At 37.1% G+C, this 16,014-nt stretch overlaps 2 protein-coding genes across 2 annotated transcripts in view; both read right to left on the bottom strand.

The window, feature by feature from the left end:
* Nucleotides 1–16,014, bottom strand: part of LOC134667338 (lysophospholipid acyltransferase 7-like) — a 470,374-nt gene that overhangs the window by 69,231 nt on the left and 385,129 nt on the right. The gene's annotated exons all lie outside the window — the stretch shown is intronic.
* Nucleotides 1–16,014, bottom strand: part of LOC134667339 (coiled-coil domain-containing protein 96-like) — a 77,969-nt gene that overhangs the window by 34,474 nt on the left and 27,481 nt on the right. The window contains exon 3 of the mRNA XM_063524697.1: nt 11,204–11,383. Within this exon, the coding sequence (XP_063380767.1) occupies nt 11,204–11,383 (180 nt within the window). The remainder of the gene's footprint in view (nt 1–11,203; nt 11,384–16,014) is intronic.

Below are 16,014 nucleotides of genomic sequence, written 5' to 3'. Positions count from 1 at the left end.
AGTTGCTCAAAAAGTGCTACTTTACGTAGCTGTTTAGCGTGCGGAAAGTTGGTTATATCGAACTAGTGCTTTTTACTTTTCCAATTTTTTTAAATTTATACTTGTTCCAATTCACGACTACTTATTAATGAGTGTTAATATTAGTTTTCTTTAAACGTCGTAATCAGCATAAAAACCTACCGTTAATGTAAGAATACGAAAAATATTACATATTTCATATTTAATTACTTACCTCTTCATCATTATAACACGTTTATTTTTTAATATTCAATATTGAAAATTCCGTTCTTAATAAGTTGACTGAATGGAACGGAATAGCTGCCAAACGCCCATAGATATAATATACTTAAAGACGACGTCTAACCGAGCTGTCACTGTTACCACTTTTGTTTAGTGTACGATTAACAATGATTTTCTTATTTTTTCGCAACTGTATTAAAAAACGTCGTTCGATACACGTGCGGAAATGTCATTCTTCACTCGTCCCGAGTCTTGCCACTCGCCTGCGGCTCGTGGCAAGATATCTCGGTACTCGTGAAGTAATGACATACCTTCCGCACTAGCATCGAAATGTACTATTACAATTGATTAACATGTATGAACATTGTCGTTAAAAATATATTAACACAAAACTTACTACTTATAAAATGAATGCCAGCAGCGAGTCTCTTGAACATATACCGAGGATTCCTGAACGTGTAAACGGAGAAACCGCATCCCATCGCCATCACGAAGAGTCCGATGATGCCGAATGACGTCATCGTCCGTACCAAACCTGCATCAAGTTGTTCGATAAATTAAGAGGAAAGGGGACGGCCCCTTCTCCATACAAACGTAGTCCCCATTTTCCTCTCTGGATAATGACATTTTGCAAAATATTTGTACGACTTGATGTATATAATCTAACATAGCTGTGGCTGATAGACAAGAAATTGTGTCAAAATATTTTCAATAATGTTAATATCCATAGAGGTAAATGAGGACTACGTTTGAATGATTTTTCGTCATTTAACTTAACTGCCGACGTAGAATATTACGTTACGTCACGTCACGAAGCGTAAGTTTTAGTTTCGAGCGTGCGCCCTCGACACTGACGCAGGCCGTCACATATGTATTTTGTCTAAAGGATGACTCACGTTAGACCAGGCCGTGTCTGGACCGGAGCTTCGGGCGCATCGTTTTTTATGAAAAGCATCGCGTGATCGCCTGTCACGTTATAGAAAAGTAAGCTCCGGAAGCTCCGGCCCGGACACGGCCCGGTCTAACGTGAGTCATCCTGAACTAATTGTATGCGATCGGTGTCAGCGTCAAACGTGCGTTTTGTGGCCCACGAATTTAATACTCGTATCTCTCTTACCTTTAAATTTACTAGTTTTACTACTGAAAGCAAACATGAAATTTGTAATTTTAATAATTTGAACTGAGATTATCAAAATACAATTTTTAAATCGTTTACCAAATATTATTTAGGTGCAAATAAATAATAACTTACTCGGAATTTCAGTATGGTAAGCTGGATCACGCAACTTAAGATCTGCTAGCGGCTGTGCCAGGTAGTTTGTGCAAACTGAAAAAAAAATGTAATTGTTTAATATTGTCTTCTTTCCTATTCATAATTTAATCATTTCGTTATGGCGTTATTCGTTATTTTGTGCAAGAACAAAGTTTTGAGCAATTTGTGTACTAGGTAATTAAGTAGATTTAATAAATAGGGGAAGTCCGGAATTTATAGATCGTCGGGAGAATTAAACCACAAGTTAGAATTTAATTAAAACTTGTGCTACTGAATACAACATACTATAGAGAGAAAAGGGCCAATGTGTGTGCTTCGCACGGGTTACAGAAAACCTTAAATAATCACCCAAATCACCCTGTTGATAGGTGAAAACTGCATAAAAATCCATTCAGTAGGTTTTGAGTCTTTCGCGAACATACATAGGTACACACAAACAGACAGATGCGGCGGGGGACTCTGTTTTATTAACCGACTTCCAAATCTAAAAGGAGGAGGTTATCAATTCGGTTGTATGTTTTTAAAAGTGTATATAAGTACTAAAAAGTATAATAGGTATATATATAAATATTCGTGAAATATAAGACGTCTATTTTCCACAGCGAGTCAAGTAGCAATCTATTATGCTATTGAAATGGATCCGAGGCGGTGCTGCGGAAGCGCATAACCCTTACGAACCGGAACATCTGAGAAGTTCCTGAGAAACTCGAGGCTTTATCGCATTTACATGAAGCAACAGCAACCGTCGGATCCTTGTGATAACGTTTCGTTCACGGTAGGTATATACAATAGAAATGTTTACTAAGTACACCTACCTATACATACAACGTTTCTTAGCTTTTAGATAGCACTACAACGTATAAAACAAAGTCCCCCGCCGCGTCTGTCTGTTTGTGTTTGTTCGCGATAAACTCAAAAACTACTGAACAGGTTTTCTCTCTCGCGAGCGTGATACTGATACGCCGCTCGCTCCTATGCTAGGCCTACATATTAGATATAAGACCTATGTTTCTACTAGATAAGTATAGAATCTTCACTATCTAATAATAAAAGTAATGTATTGATAGCAAATCACGTCTAACTCATCGTCTAACTCGTCCTCTTTCTTACTCATTAGAGTGGGCTTTCTGGGACAAGCAATAAAGTGTTAAATGTCGTAAATAGAAGTAGTGGGGTATTGGCAAACTTGTGGTAAACTAATCAAAATTGAGTCTGGCCAAGAATCCTTTTATATCGATGGTTGTAACGCATATAAGTAATTGAAAAACTATAAAAGTCCGACTAAAATAGTACACTGATTATGGGTCATTGAGCGCACATTTTACAGGCGTAAGTAGTGGAAGCAAAATGACGGAAGTCAAAATTAAAGACAAACTTTAAGGTTAGGGAAACGTCCCGAAAATTTACCTGTGGGTACAGTGTACCACTGGGCATAGGCCAGTGTACCCTAGTTATACTGACCTATGCCCTAGTTATCAAAAGCTTGTAACTTGTAATACAAGTGGAAGTCCCTTTTTGACAGCTTTTGTTAGAACGGGTACTTTGACTTGTATTACAAGTTACAGCTTTTGAGAAACGGGCCCCTGGTGTGAGGGACTCAATTACATTTTTAACATGATAGGCTTTATAAAATCCCGGTACTTCATTTTCATAAGTACCTGCCTTTTCTTTACGCCAAGTGTTTCAGCCAGCTGTCTTCACGTGGTAAAAGCTTGTAAAATCAGATATACAAGCAAAAGTGGTAAAAATGCCATGCATCCTTTTGGTAGGTACAAGTAGTTAGTACATGTAGTTGTAAAATGGCATGGAAACATTATAAATGAATGAATGAATCCAAATCATTGGCGTTTAGGATGTTTTAAAGGCTAATCGGTTATGGTTAGGGAGGCGAGGTAGCTAAATGGCGTAATTCAACGGCGCCGTCGAGACCTATCAAAATCGAAAGATAAAATAATTTCGAAAAGAAAAGCTCGTATGGCAAAAACCATTTTAGCGGTGGGTTTGGCGTGTACGGTTTTTCAAAAATGTTAAAAAAAACAGTTACTTGGGCATTCTCGAGCGCGTCAGATATTCATACTACGTATGCCCCGAGTGCCTCTGATAACAACGGTATACTAATCTGCCGGTTTGCGTGGTGGGGGTAGGCATATAAAGTAGTCAAAAATGCAAAAAAAAAAAATTTACTCGAGCGCGTCAGATTTTCGGAAGGGGTGTTAAGTAGGCCCCAAGGAAGCTTCCTTTAAAAAAACTGACGATTTCGGCGTGACGATAAGTTACGATGAATTTTTGAAAATGCAAAAAAAAAAAGTTTTTTTGAAATACTCGAGCGCGTCAGATTTTCATAGGGGAGGTTTATCTCGGTATCCTGAAAGCATATTTTTTTAATCTGACAAAAATGTTGGTGGGTTCTCTTAATCTGACCGATTTTATGATGCTTCAAGTCAAAAAGTTTTAACTTTGGACAAAAATGTAAAGAGACCTTTTTTGTGTAAAATAAAATTACCTTTTTTGTTTATTTAAACTTTTTTTTTTGTAAAATGTATCGTGCGCGACTTATATGCCGCAACGCGTTCTTAGGAAGACGAAATGGCTCCTCCACACTTCCGGTCATGCGGAAACCGGCAGATTTTGTATTTTTAGTAAGTTTTAGATTATATTCTTCAAAATAAAAAAATAAAAAATCGCGCTCGAGAATGCCGGTTTAACGTTTTTTTTTTTACAAGTTCGCGACCCTATAACTCGGCGGCGTCAAGGACTTATCGTCAGATTAGTTAAATTTAGTCTCTAAACACTAAAATCAACCCCCAATATCTTAATCTGACGCGCTCGCGTATTTCAGACTATCCATTTTTTTTTACTAATCTGATCGTCTATCCTAGGCGCGCGTCACTACATATAGAGCTAAATACTTTACAAGGTTGTTCTATTAGGTCTAAGGTATCTCTCATATCTTAAACTGCCACGCTCGAGTATTGCAAAAAATTCCCCTATTCGCCTCCCTAACTATTATGAATGTTATGATGCCTATAAGCTTCAATCTCGGACGACTTTAATCTACGTAAGCGTTACTTTTATTACTAGTAACCATAAGATAGTATATGCTTATTTTTTATTGGGCTATTATCAAAGCAAGAGGGCACTTTCTCCAGTAGGTACTGTATATATATACTACTATAGGTACTATAGGTACTTATCATCATCATCATCATCATCTCAGCCATAAGACGTCCACTGCTGAACATAGGCCTACTTTAATCTACGTAAGCGTTACTTTTATTACTAGTAACCATAAGATAGTATATGCTTATTTTTTATTGGGCTATTATCAAAGCAAGAGGGCACTTTCTCCAGTAGGTACTGTATATATATACTACTATAGGTACTATAGGTACTTATCATCATCATCATCATCATCTCAGCCATAAGACGTCCACTGCTGAACATAGGCCTCCCCCTTTTTTTTTGGGGGGGTGAATGCCATAATCGCCACGCTTGGCAGGCGGGTTGGCGATCGCAGTCGAGTACACCGAATTTGAGGGACGCTGCTGCCCGTCCACCAGTGGTCTTGGACGTAGTTTAAGGACATACCCGGGTCCAGGTACTTATAGGTACTATACAGGGTGGAAAGGCACGACGATCCTTCCCGGAAGTAGTGATACTGAGCAGATTGGTAATGGTAAGAATCGTTAATTGAGTAAAAAATAAAAATACCAAATTTTCTACTTTTTAACTCTGGTGATAACCCTATAGCATGTGCACATGACGGCTAGGTTAAGGATCTCCGTCGGGAAAGCTCGGGACTTTACGCTTTTTTCCGATCGTTGACAGAATCGCAATGATGTATGAATGACGCATAAATGACAAATAAATCAAATGAATGCAAAAATATTACAAACAATTTTATTACTTCCTTAGATAATTACTTTTTGCCAATATTTAACACTATCATCTCTTCACATACGGTTTTCAAATGTACCTCCGTGTCTTATAATGTACGCCGCAGCCCGCACCCGAGCCTGCGCACATTGCCCATGCGATAAGTGTATGCTCTTCGTCATTTTTCCTCCGCAGATTGTCACAAGCAGCAATTAGCCTTTAATGTCTCATTTCGTCCGCAGTTTCACATTCCGTTTGGTACACCATATCTTTTACACAGCCCCACAAATTTAAATAACCACGAGCATCTAACAACGGCATTTTTATTTGAAGAATATGAAATTAAGTAAATATGAAGTGAAGTTCAATGACAATTTAATTTCAAGACGATTGCGTACTTTTGAGTGGTTGTCAATGTCACAATTTGAACTGTCGTTGTAAACAATGTTGTGGTTAGTATTATTAATATTAAGGAATAACATAACTACTAAATTCAAGTATTGAACAAGTGGAACCACTAAGAAAGCGAAAATCCTGCTACGATTCTTACCGTGTTGTAAGCAGACCTAAGAATAGTTGGATGGCAACAAATGATTACAATTTCCTGTCGTATACTGATTGTTTACAAGTAAGTTCATTGACCCTGTCACCTGTTAGGGTTAGAACAAAGTAGTTTTTTGCATGGATGTTTAAAAGGTCATAATTTAGAAACGGTTGCCCATATTAACATAGTTTCTATGGAGAAAATATAGAGCTTAGGCTAAACAATCCCCCTTTTGCGGAAAGGATCGTCGTGCCTTTCCACCCTGTATATATAGGTACTATTTAAGGAATATTTTTTCGTTGAGTCTATTTTAGAATTACATGAGCCTGGCTGACGAAAAACGGTTTGACAAATCGTGTTATTTCAGTATTTAACGTCTAAATTACCATTCCCACTGAACGGAGATTGAGCGCATTTCACATTTGTACGGCCGCAAGCCGTCCGGCTCCTCGTGGACAGCTCCGGACGGACTCTATCACTAAAGTTGTGCCATAGGTTCACAATGGGCCGCGCCGGAGCACATTGAAAATGCGCTCCGGCGCGGCCCGGCTCCAGAATACATTTTTGAGAGTGCTGATAACTATTGTTAAATTTTTCTTTTACAAAAGTACTGTTGGAACTTTCCTGCTAGGTACCTAATAAATACCTAATGTAATACATTTCAAAACCAAACATGAGCTTGCTACTCCTATTACAGAACACTTCTATTGCTGGTTACTTACTCAGCAAGGTCGATTATTTTCTTTACAGTCTACGTGCGTTATGTTTGCCTACGTGATTTATGTATCGTAGGTCCGTTCTGATTGATGCTGGCACCTAACAGCCATCTCGGTTGTCGGCGTCCCCTTTCCGTAGCGGCCACAAACAGTGCCACATTGTTTATTTGTTTATACGGCGTAACGCCATGAAGATAACTGTGGAAACGCCGTGGCGACTTGAAAGAAGTAATGCGGTATTTTTGTCGGTGACTATAATTCACATTGTGTGGGCCGCGCTCGACAGTGTGTTTACTTTTTGTGAAAATATAGCAGATTTCCCTCCGCTCGGATACGAAACTTTCTGTTGTGAGCTAGGCTATTTGCCTATCATCAGTTCAAGAATACATGCTATCTTTATTTGACTAGGCTAGGCATTTCTCAAAAAAAGAAAGAACTACTAAAGGAAGGACTGTTAAATTTGTAACAACGTTAGTACCTATTATAGAAGCCAGCATAGGTTCAGTACTAATGTATATTACATAAAGTAATCTATTAGATATTGGTACTCGTAATTTCCTCTCTAGTAAACACTGCTGAATGTAACTAAGACCACCCGCATTTCTTGTAAAATATGTGATTTTGTAAATTATTTTAAATACTACTGAACACGTCTTAGAAACAAAATAAATAACAAAATCTCATCTCAACGTATCTGAATGTGATTCATATATTCAACGTATTTTAAATTGATAAATTGGTTTAAATTTAGTTTCTTTGGTCAAGCTGCTTAGGATTAAGTACGTAGGTACTTAATCCTAAGACTATGATTCAATAAAATCTGCTCAGTTATTGCAGTACAACATCGTTTATTGATTATTTCATTACAACATTGTTACAATGTATTAAATACACCAGCAACGAGAACGCCGGCAAAAAGGAAACGCTCGCAACATCGCAGAAAATACAATTTAAGCATCGTGCTTGAAAGGAAAACATTGTAAATGTCGTGTTTGTCGTAAATGGGCCGAGCTGGCTCCCGGCGGGACGCTGAAACAACGCCATTGGCGTGTAACTAGCACTCAGTGAAGCCCTTTCATGAATAATGGACTTACTGCCCACAAACATTTCAACACTCACATATGGTCTGTAAAACAGAAATGTAATGATTGACGCACAATGCCTCAACGGGTCCCGATTTGACCCGTTGAGGCTCAAGAAGAATGTCTGCATAATCTTTTGTTTATTAGAAAACGAAAAGGCTACTCCAATAAGTGTCTTGTCAGACTTTAATCCCTGATACAGCGAAACCGCGAAAGGTATCTAACAAGATGTTTGTATTGTATTAACCATTAGATGAAATGATAGATTAATTTCGGTCATTTTAATTAATTAAGTATTATCAATCACTAATGAGAAACGTAATAGCTTGGATGGTATTTGAAATATTGTACCTATACTAATTAAGTACAAGATCGAGACCCTATAATATCGGCGTCAGTAAGTTATGTAAGCACATACCTATTTCACGTCACGCAAGTATAAATCAAATTAAATTAATTTGCGTAACCACACATACATTCTATATTTATCAATTAAAAATACCCGTCACTAACAAAAATTATGGGTTAAGGTAGTGACGCTGAAACTGAAAATTACGATGTCCGAATGAACGCAAATAAAGTCCAGTCATAAACTACAAACGTAGGCGTCGAATTAACGATTGACATAAACACGCAATCGTCACGGAGTCTCTGACATATCTTTGCAGTTAAACAACAGTTGCTATTCAAACATGGAATCATCTAAATTATGCGTATATGTTAGGCATTTTGATATATTATAACTTATACCTCAAGGGAAATCAACCGTTGATTAACATACCTACCAGGTACTCCAATTTGATAAATAATTCAAATTTATAATATACCTCCACTCAGGGGTATCCCCAAGAGTAAAATCGTGTAAGTAGATGAATTTATGTATTTAGATTTTTGCAATTATCAGCAGGGAACCGATTTTAGTTTCGAGCGCTTTATTTCGTCACTCGTCACTGGAAAACGAATTGATATTTTTTAAATACAAGCAATAGAAATTGGGAATCTAGTGAAATTGACCACTCGTTTTAAATTCTATTAGTGAATTACATTGCCAAGATGACGTAGTTCAAAAATTTTGTTTATTGTTTGCAAGTTTGTTAGCAGCACCGTATTTAGTTTTCAAATGTTATTTATACGTCATAATTTCACAAAAGCTTGATGTTTAAAATAACACTTATACACTGCGTGCGCAATCAAAATCGTTGCAGACTTATTTTGGTCTAACTACATTAAAGCCAACCTATTTAAAACTAATTCTGAGGGCCTAGCCAAGGTGCCAATCGCTTACGCTGTAGGGAACGAAACGCAAATGTCTCTGTCGCTCTTATATGGGAGAGTGATAGAGAGACTACCGTATCGTTCGCCATCAGAGCGAACGTTTGTCATTTTGGCTACGCGCCCTGATGTTTGAGTTAACGACATGACAAATGAAAACTTGATAACGAACTAATGACATGGACATGACAAATGATAGCTTAAATCTGAGGAAAGTAAGTACTCAAGAGACGCTACTGCATCACAAACAGTCACAATAAATTATTCCTGGCTACTGGCAGGAATAATTTATTGTGACTGTTGTTTCATAGAATAAAGGTAAATATTACTTGACTTCGTAATGATTACGAAAATATTTGGAATAAGTTATAAAAGTAATGATTATTATGTTTTGGCAAATAATTACAGACCACTTGTTGATAGAAATTTGTTGTGAATGTGGGTTGTAGTAAAATGGTGTAATAATAAGGTCAAAATATCCCTTTTTCAATTTAGACAAATAATAGTTTAGTAATAAAAAGAAACACATAAATTAATTCTAACAAATTGTTAAACTCGGTTGAATGTAAGTCTTTGATGCTATTATTACTGTCTAAAAATACGTAGCTACAAATATCTTACTATTAATAATGTTTATGAACTTCACACTCCGTAAACATTGAGGTGAACACTTAACCCTACCGAATTACGTGCAAAGTAAACTCGTACACGATTTAGTAGCTGGTTGCTAAATGCCTAACGATTTCTTCCAAGCTTCGCAGAAATAGATCTGATAACAAAGTAAACCAGCGGGTAGTAATGGACACGCCAAATGAGCTAAAACAGAAGGCGGAGTGAGAAAAATAAACCAACATGTTTTACGAACCGGGAGACGAGAGAAAAGAAAAACGGGCGTACATTTACCAACTATTTCGCAAAAAATCTTTTTTAAATCGAGTTTTTTACGTCACGTTGTAGGCGAACAAGTATACGACCTGCTTAAAGGTAAGCGATTACCGTAGTCTTTAGAAATGCGGAAGTACATGTTACTATTTCAATATCAAAATCATTAGCAATTCTATATTATTCACATTTTAAAACCTCCCGACCAAATTAAATAGCGTCATCTGGTGAATTAAAATTTATTTGACATCCATTGTTAATGTTTACAAAACATTCTGAAAACCGCAATCAAGTCGGCCAAGCCAATGGAGATCAGTGGCAGCGCGTCCATAAAAGCCGATTCCCACCGGCTTGCCTGTTCTTGGACAAACGTCCACCTCACCTGCTCAAACGAGAGGAAATATGTAAGCCAAATTAGCCCCGGCTTGCCTTTGGTTATGTTTGACGCACCGCCACTGATGGAGATACATGGGATCATTCATTTGTGTGCACAAACGAATACATAAACTTTCAACTTAAATGCATCTTATACCATATCCGTTCCGTCGGAGATAAATATCTAAGTATATAGAAATCTAGCCTGGAATCTGGAGATACTATCTAGTGCCCATCATGTAACGTCATGTCGGACGCTTACCCGTCGGCGCGGTCATCATTTCGTCTTATCGCGATCTATTCGCACGTTTTCATGACGAGCATAATCTTAAGCATGAAATTTAAGTTTAAGAAGCTTCCTTATCCTGCAAAGGTTTCAAGATGCTGGTCTTTATGTATTAATTTCCTTCCCTATTTTAAAATAATTATTTTATTGCCATGGAAAACAACATTGAACACAATTGCATTCAATATGAAACAGCAAATACCTGGGCCTCGGCTTGAATCCTAGTAAGAGCGTTTATTTGTGTGAATAATTACGGGGTGGTTATTTCTTATTTAGTATATAAATTTATCATTAATATTTTAGGTATTAAAGTAATAAAACGAATGTACAAAATCTAGGCTACCATACAAACTGATCTAATACAGGACAATTCTGCCATCGGATACTAAAAGGCAGTGTTCTTAGAACATTTTGTTCTCAGAAGACTGCCTTTTAAAACCCGATGGCAGAATTTCTCACTTTTTCCATCCCACCGGGATTAACGGGATATCATCGACGTATAAAAACCATGTTCAGTCAGCAGCAGAAGTTGCTAAGCGGGTGAGGCGTTCAGAATTACCTTGACGCGCTCTTATTCTCTTAACAATAAAGTCGCGTCAAGATCATTTTGAACACCTCGCCCGCTTAGCAACTGCTGCTGACAGTTCCTTCACTTACTTGTATAACATTGACCAGCAACAGTCCCGACGGCCGTACAGTCGTGCGCGTGTACTGTTGCATTGAGTCTGAACGTGGCTTTCGTGGCGTTGGGCACGAACTCATGTCGACAGATCTCCCATACGCCGGAGTCGCTCGACAGGAAGTACATAGAGGCGTTTCTAGCGGTGAAGGGGATACCTGAAACAAATGCAGGGTTAACTTCTGGCCGAAAGGTTTAGTTTTCGGCGGTTTCGAGGCATTCTGCCGAACCCTACGCCGGAGCGGACGTCGCAACGGCTGTGCATACTGTCGCCAAAATCAGTACTGTAGTGTAAATTTTCAAGTAGGTATAATAATGTATGTATCATTCGTTTTTTTATTGAATACGGTTTAATTTGTACTGTTTCGTACGTTCACCATACTACTGAGTCGATTTCAATGAATGCTGTGTCAATAGATTTTTTATGGTTCGGTTCATACAGGCTAGACTAGAGCCCCTTGTGGTGTTGGAGGTAGGTTTTTAACAGATAAAGATAGGTATACTATACAGTTAAGGCATATTTTTCGTGTAATAAAAAAAATATCGCTCGTACGGTCAGCCAAGAAAGTGGTCTACCACTTTTTGACTCTATCAATCTGATGATAGAGTCGAAAAGTGGTAGACCACTTTCTTGGCTGACTGTACATAGAATGTATAGATCTGTTTATTACAAAAATACAGCTAATGTCCTTAAAATTACGAGTAGGTACACATGTAATTTCAGAGTAGGTACCCCATTGAAGATGGGTATCTATTCGAAAACAATGTCGTTGTGTTTGTTAGTGATTCCTTTTGGCGCATCTCCAGACAGTTGGTATTTGCAAATAGGTTTAAACTAATATGAGTCGTCGGTAATATAAATTATAATTTGAGACGTCGCAACAATTACCGTGGCTCGTTACTACTGCAATTTACGGAGTCTGCTGTGAAAACACAGGGTTTTACTCGAATTTTGAATAATAAGTATAAAACTTTGGTATTTCTGCGTAACAACAAAGGATATTTCGATTTTAAATATAGGTAACTGTAATGTACAGAACTTCGTTAACCGTTACAGAGTAAAGCAATGTCACAATAAGTAATGTTTATGTCTTTATGATGACACTGCCTAACTTTTGGTCTATTGAAATCGATGCAAAGTCAGCTTAAATGGACTCTAACTGTCTTAATATAATCGACCACAGTAAGTATTTTTTTATTTACCTATTTCATAAATATTAAGTGTAAATAAAAGAATAAACAAGGTTATAACATTTACATAATATAATGAATCAATAAAATTTGGCGCTTGAAAATCAGAATCCAACAACACAGTTTATTTAAGTACATATACATATGTGCTAACATGATTGCCTCTTAATATTAGATCACGTTTTTGATTTCCAAACTTCTAGGACAAGAATACAAAATGAGTTAGTATCTGCTACCATTTTATATAGTTGGAGTGGAATTTAAACTTTGATTAACTTTATTCTAAAAACAAAATAATAAATAGTAAAAATCTGTGCATCTTCATCGTACCTACATAATAATGGAATGAGCGAAGTGCGACTTATACAACATATAGGTGCCTAACTAGTCAAAAACGAAAATTTTACAGTAATATTTTAAAATATGAACACCCAGTTCAGTTTTTTAACATCGCTTTAGAAATTGTACCTAATACCATTTTATTTAAAACCATCAAATTACAAAATAACTTAAATTATTCAATGCCCTTTTCCAACATTTCAGAACACTATACAATAAGCATGCTGTATACGCAACACACACAAATAGCCCGACGGGCAGCGACCCCAATGCCACACGTCCGTAATTAAAAATAAACTTACCGGGCACATGCTTCGCGTAACCCCGTAATGTGGCGACGTGTCATCTAAACTTTATGCGTATCGGTTTCACACTGTCAATCAACGCACGCGGATCGGGCACCGTCATTATCAGGGTATTTCACTTAAAAGTGTACCATTTACTTTTTTTTTATGCATTAACTTTTGGATTATTTCTACTCGGAATCACGAGAACTGTAGATTTAAAAAAGAAAGTGTGTCCCCAAAAATATGTTAGTTTTGAGGCCCATTTTCACATACATTTTGAATGGACCGTCACAAATGACACTCAAAATGACAAAATGTATGAAAAAGGGGACACTTTTTTTCTTTGTCTCATTCAATAGTACCTACTTGTGATTCTGTCTTAATAACCCAAAAGTTGGTGATTTTTCGAAAAAAAGTAAATGGTACTATTTTTCTGAAAACGCCCATTTGTGATTATTCCTTTTAAGAAATAACAAATCAGTGTAGGTGTAGGTACATACCTACTTATTGAACGCAGAAATAACAACATTACACAAATTAGTAATTTATACTCAGTAGTAGGACACCTTTGATTTTAACCGTTGTACTAAGTAGAATTGAGATACGAGGCTTCCGAAAGTTTAAGTAATTGGTGTTTTTGTTTGTTTTTGCTGGACGATTCCAGTTGACAACTATAACACAGAAAGGAATATTTTTAGACTGTCACCCAAAAACCGACCAGAAAGTTAATCCGCGGAGACTAATGTACCAACAGCTACATTCTTACATTCCACAAGTTTACGAATTGACAGTTAAAAGTGGACGTTAGTATATGGACTACTATCATCGTATTATTTTTTGATATATTATTAAGACGATAGTAGACGGCCGCATCTCCATACAAATGTAGTCCCGATTTTCCTCCCTTGATATTGACACTATGGAAAATATTTTAACACAATTGTACATTAAGCATTTCTATAAGTACCCCTTTGTTTTACTTTCTTAGATTTGTTTATTGTAACAGGAGTTGGAAGCGAACAATAAAAGAATGTGGTAAAGCGGTGATTAATATAATTATATCAAATTGTAGGTATAATCATATTTTCTATAATGAAAAAAGAAAAAAACTGGGACTACGTTTGTACGGAGAAACGGTTATCCCATTTCCTCTCAATGCTGCATTTGATAGCGGAAGCAGTTATAAAGTTGACCCAAAAATTTTTTATTAAGCTATGAGCTTCATCACATATGTTCCTTGAGTAATTCTAAGCATTTCAAGCCTGGGAGGCAATAAGAAACGTGTGTCTACTCGGATTTGTAATGGATTCAAACTTTCAACCCCTTTTTAACCCTGTTAGGGGATGAATTTTACAAAACGCTGAAATTACTTTTCCTCTCTCTTAATAATATCCCCAAATACAAATATTCAAGTCCCGCGTTCGAAATTTTTTTTGATATCCATACAAACTTTCAACCCCTTTTTCACCACCATAGGGGATGAATTTTCATAAACGCTGAAATTAGTTTTCTTGTATTTTAATAATATATCGTTTTACGAAGTTTCAAATTCCTAGCATAAAATAAAACTTGAACCCCATACAAACTTTCATCCCCTTTTTAACCCCCTTAGGGGTTGAATTTCTCAAAATCGCTTCTTATCTCTTGTACACTTTATAAATGTAATATAGTGTGCAAAGGAGAATGGGCACTTTAGTATGGGCAGTGTCCCATGGATGTATACTGTTGAGATATATGTCGTTTTAAAGCTCTTAATCGTAGTATCATTTTATTGTATGGCACCAACCTTAGACAACTTGCAGGGACCGAGCTATATACAAAAAAAAGTTGCGCACATAAGCAGTTATTTTTCATAATACGCTAGATATAATAAGTTGTTGCGTATTTTAAGAGAAAGAATATGAAGAATGCTTTACGGTTTCTGTATCAACACCAACGATAAAGTATTTAAAGGGTTTGAATTTACAGTTTTACAAAATCGTCATACTAAAAATTACTTGCTGTACAGCGGAATAAGAGTGTATACACATGCCATGTATATCATGTGAAAGGTATTTGTATAAGCTATTTTTCGTATAACATAGCTGAGGTCATACGCTTGCAGGAATCGAAATAAATCCATTTAATGAGTTAATTAATTGTAGTTAATTAAGCCTTAATTTTTCTACTCACCGCTAGATGTCGCAACAAGTCAAAATTCAACTTGACGTAAAGCATTTCTAAATTGCGGTAATCTCGACAGTCTTACTCCATCATTTTAAAAAATATAGATAGTTGACCAATAATGTCTATGGACTTTCTAAAGTAATGTCAAGATGACGCTCAATGTAACATTGTCAATAATTTTGTGCAATGAAAGACATTCCATTGATATATTTTAAACCTGATGTGCATATCTCAGCGAGTACCTCTTTAATGATCTTCACTAGGTAAGTGAATAAACGGATAAACGTATAGATGTACAGGATAATACGTATAGATGTTGTTAGATTAGTTGTGATTTGTGATAGCACACGCAATAAGACCCATGGAGTGCCCGATGCTAAGATTTAGGGACTCCTGCAAGCGCGACATCTATGATGTTTTGGCACCGGTACCGACGGCTGGGAGGAACGTGCTGCAATGAGACCCGAGTGGCGTAGAGACCTATACGTGGGAGCGAAGAAGCTCGACGAAGTGTATCTGGAAAACTTGAGACGTAAAAGTCACATGCGTCATCGGGCTGGTGCTCTGGTATCAAATCCAGAGGCTCAACAAATTCACACATGCGACTTACGCGGCAAGAAGTGCCGTGCAGCGATAGGCTTGTATAGCCATGGTAGGGTATGGGGGCCAAGTCAGGTCAGACCCGTTGGCTGCACCCATGGGTGTCGCCCAGGGCTTGTCAGTATCTATTTCTCATTCTAGTAACGACCTTGCAATTGCAGCCACCGCTATAGCTATTTTACTTAATGTACTCGGGTGATGTTGCA

Source organism: Cydia fagiglandana, chromosome 9 (assembly GCF_963556715.1).
Source record: "Cydia fagiglandana chromosome 9, ilCydFagi1.1, whole genome shotgun sequence".
Taxonomy (NCBI): Eukaryota; Metazoa; Arthropoda; class Insecta; order Lepidoptera; family Tortricidae; genus Cydia; species Cydia fagiglandana.
The sequence above is the reverse complement of the archived record's forward strand: the minus strand, read 5'-3'. Positions and strand labels throughout refer to the sequence as shown.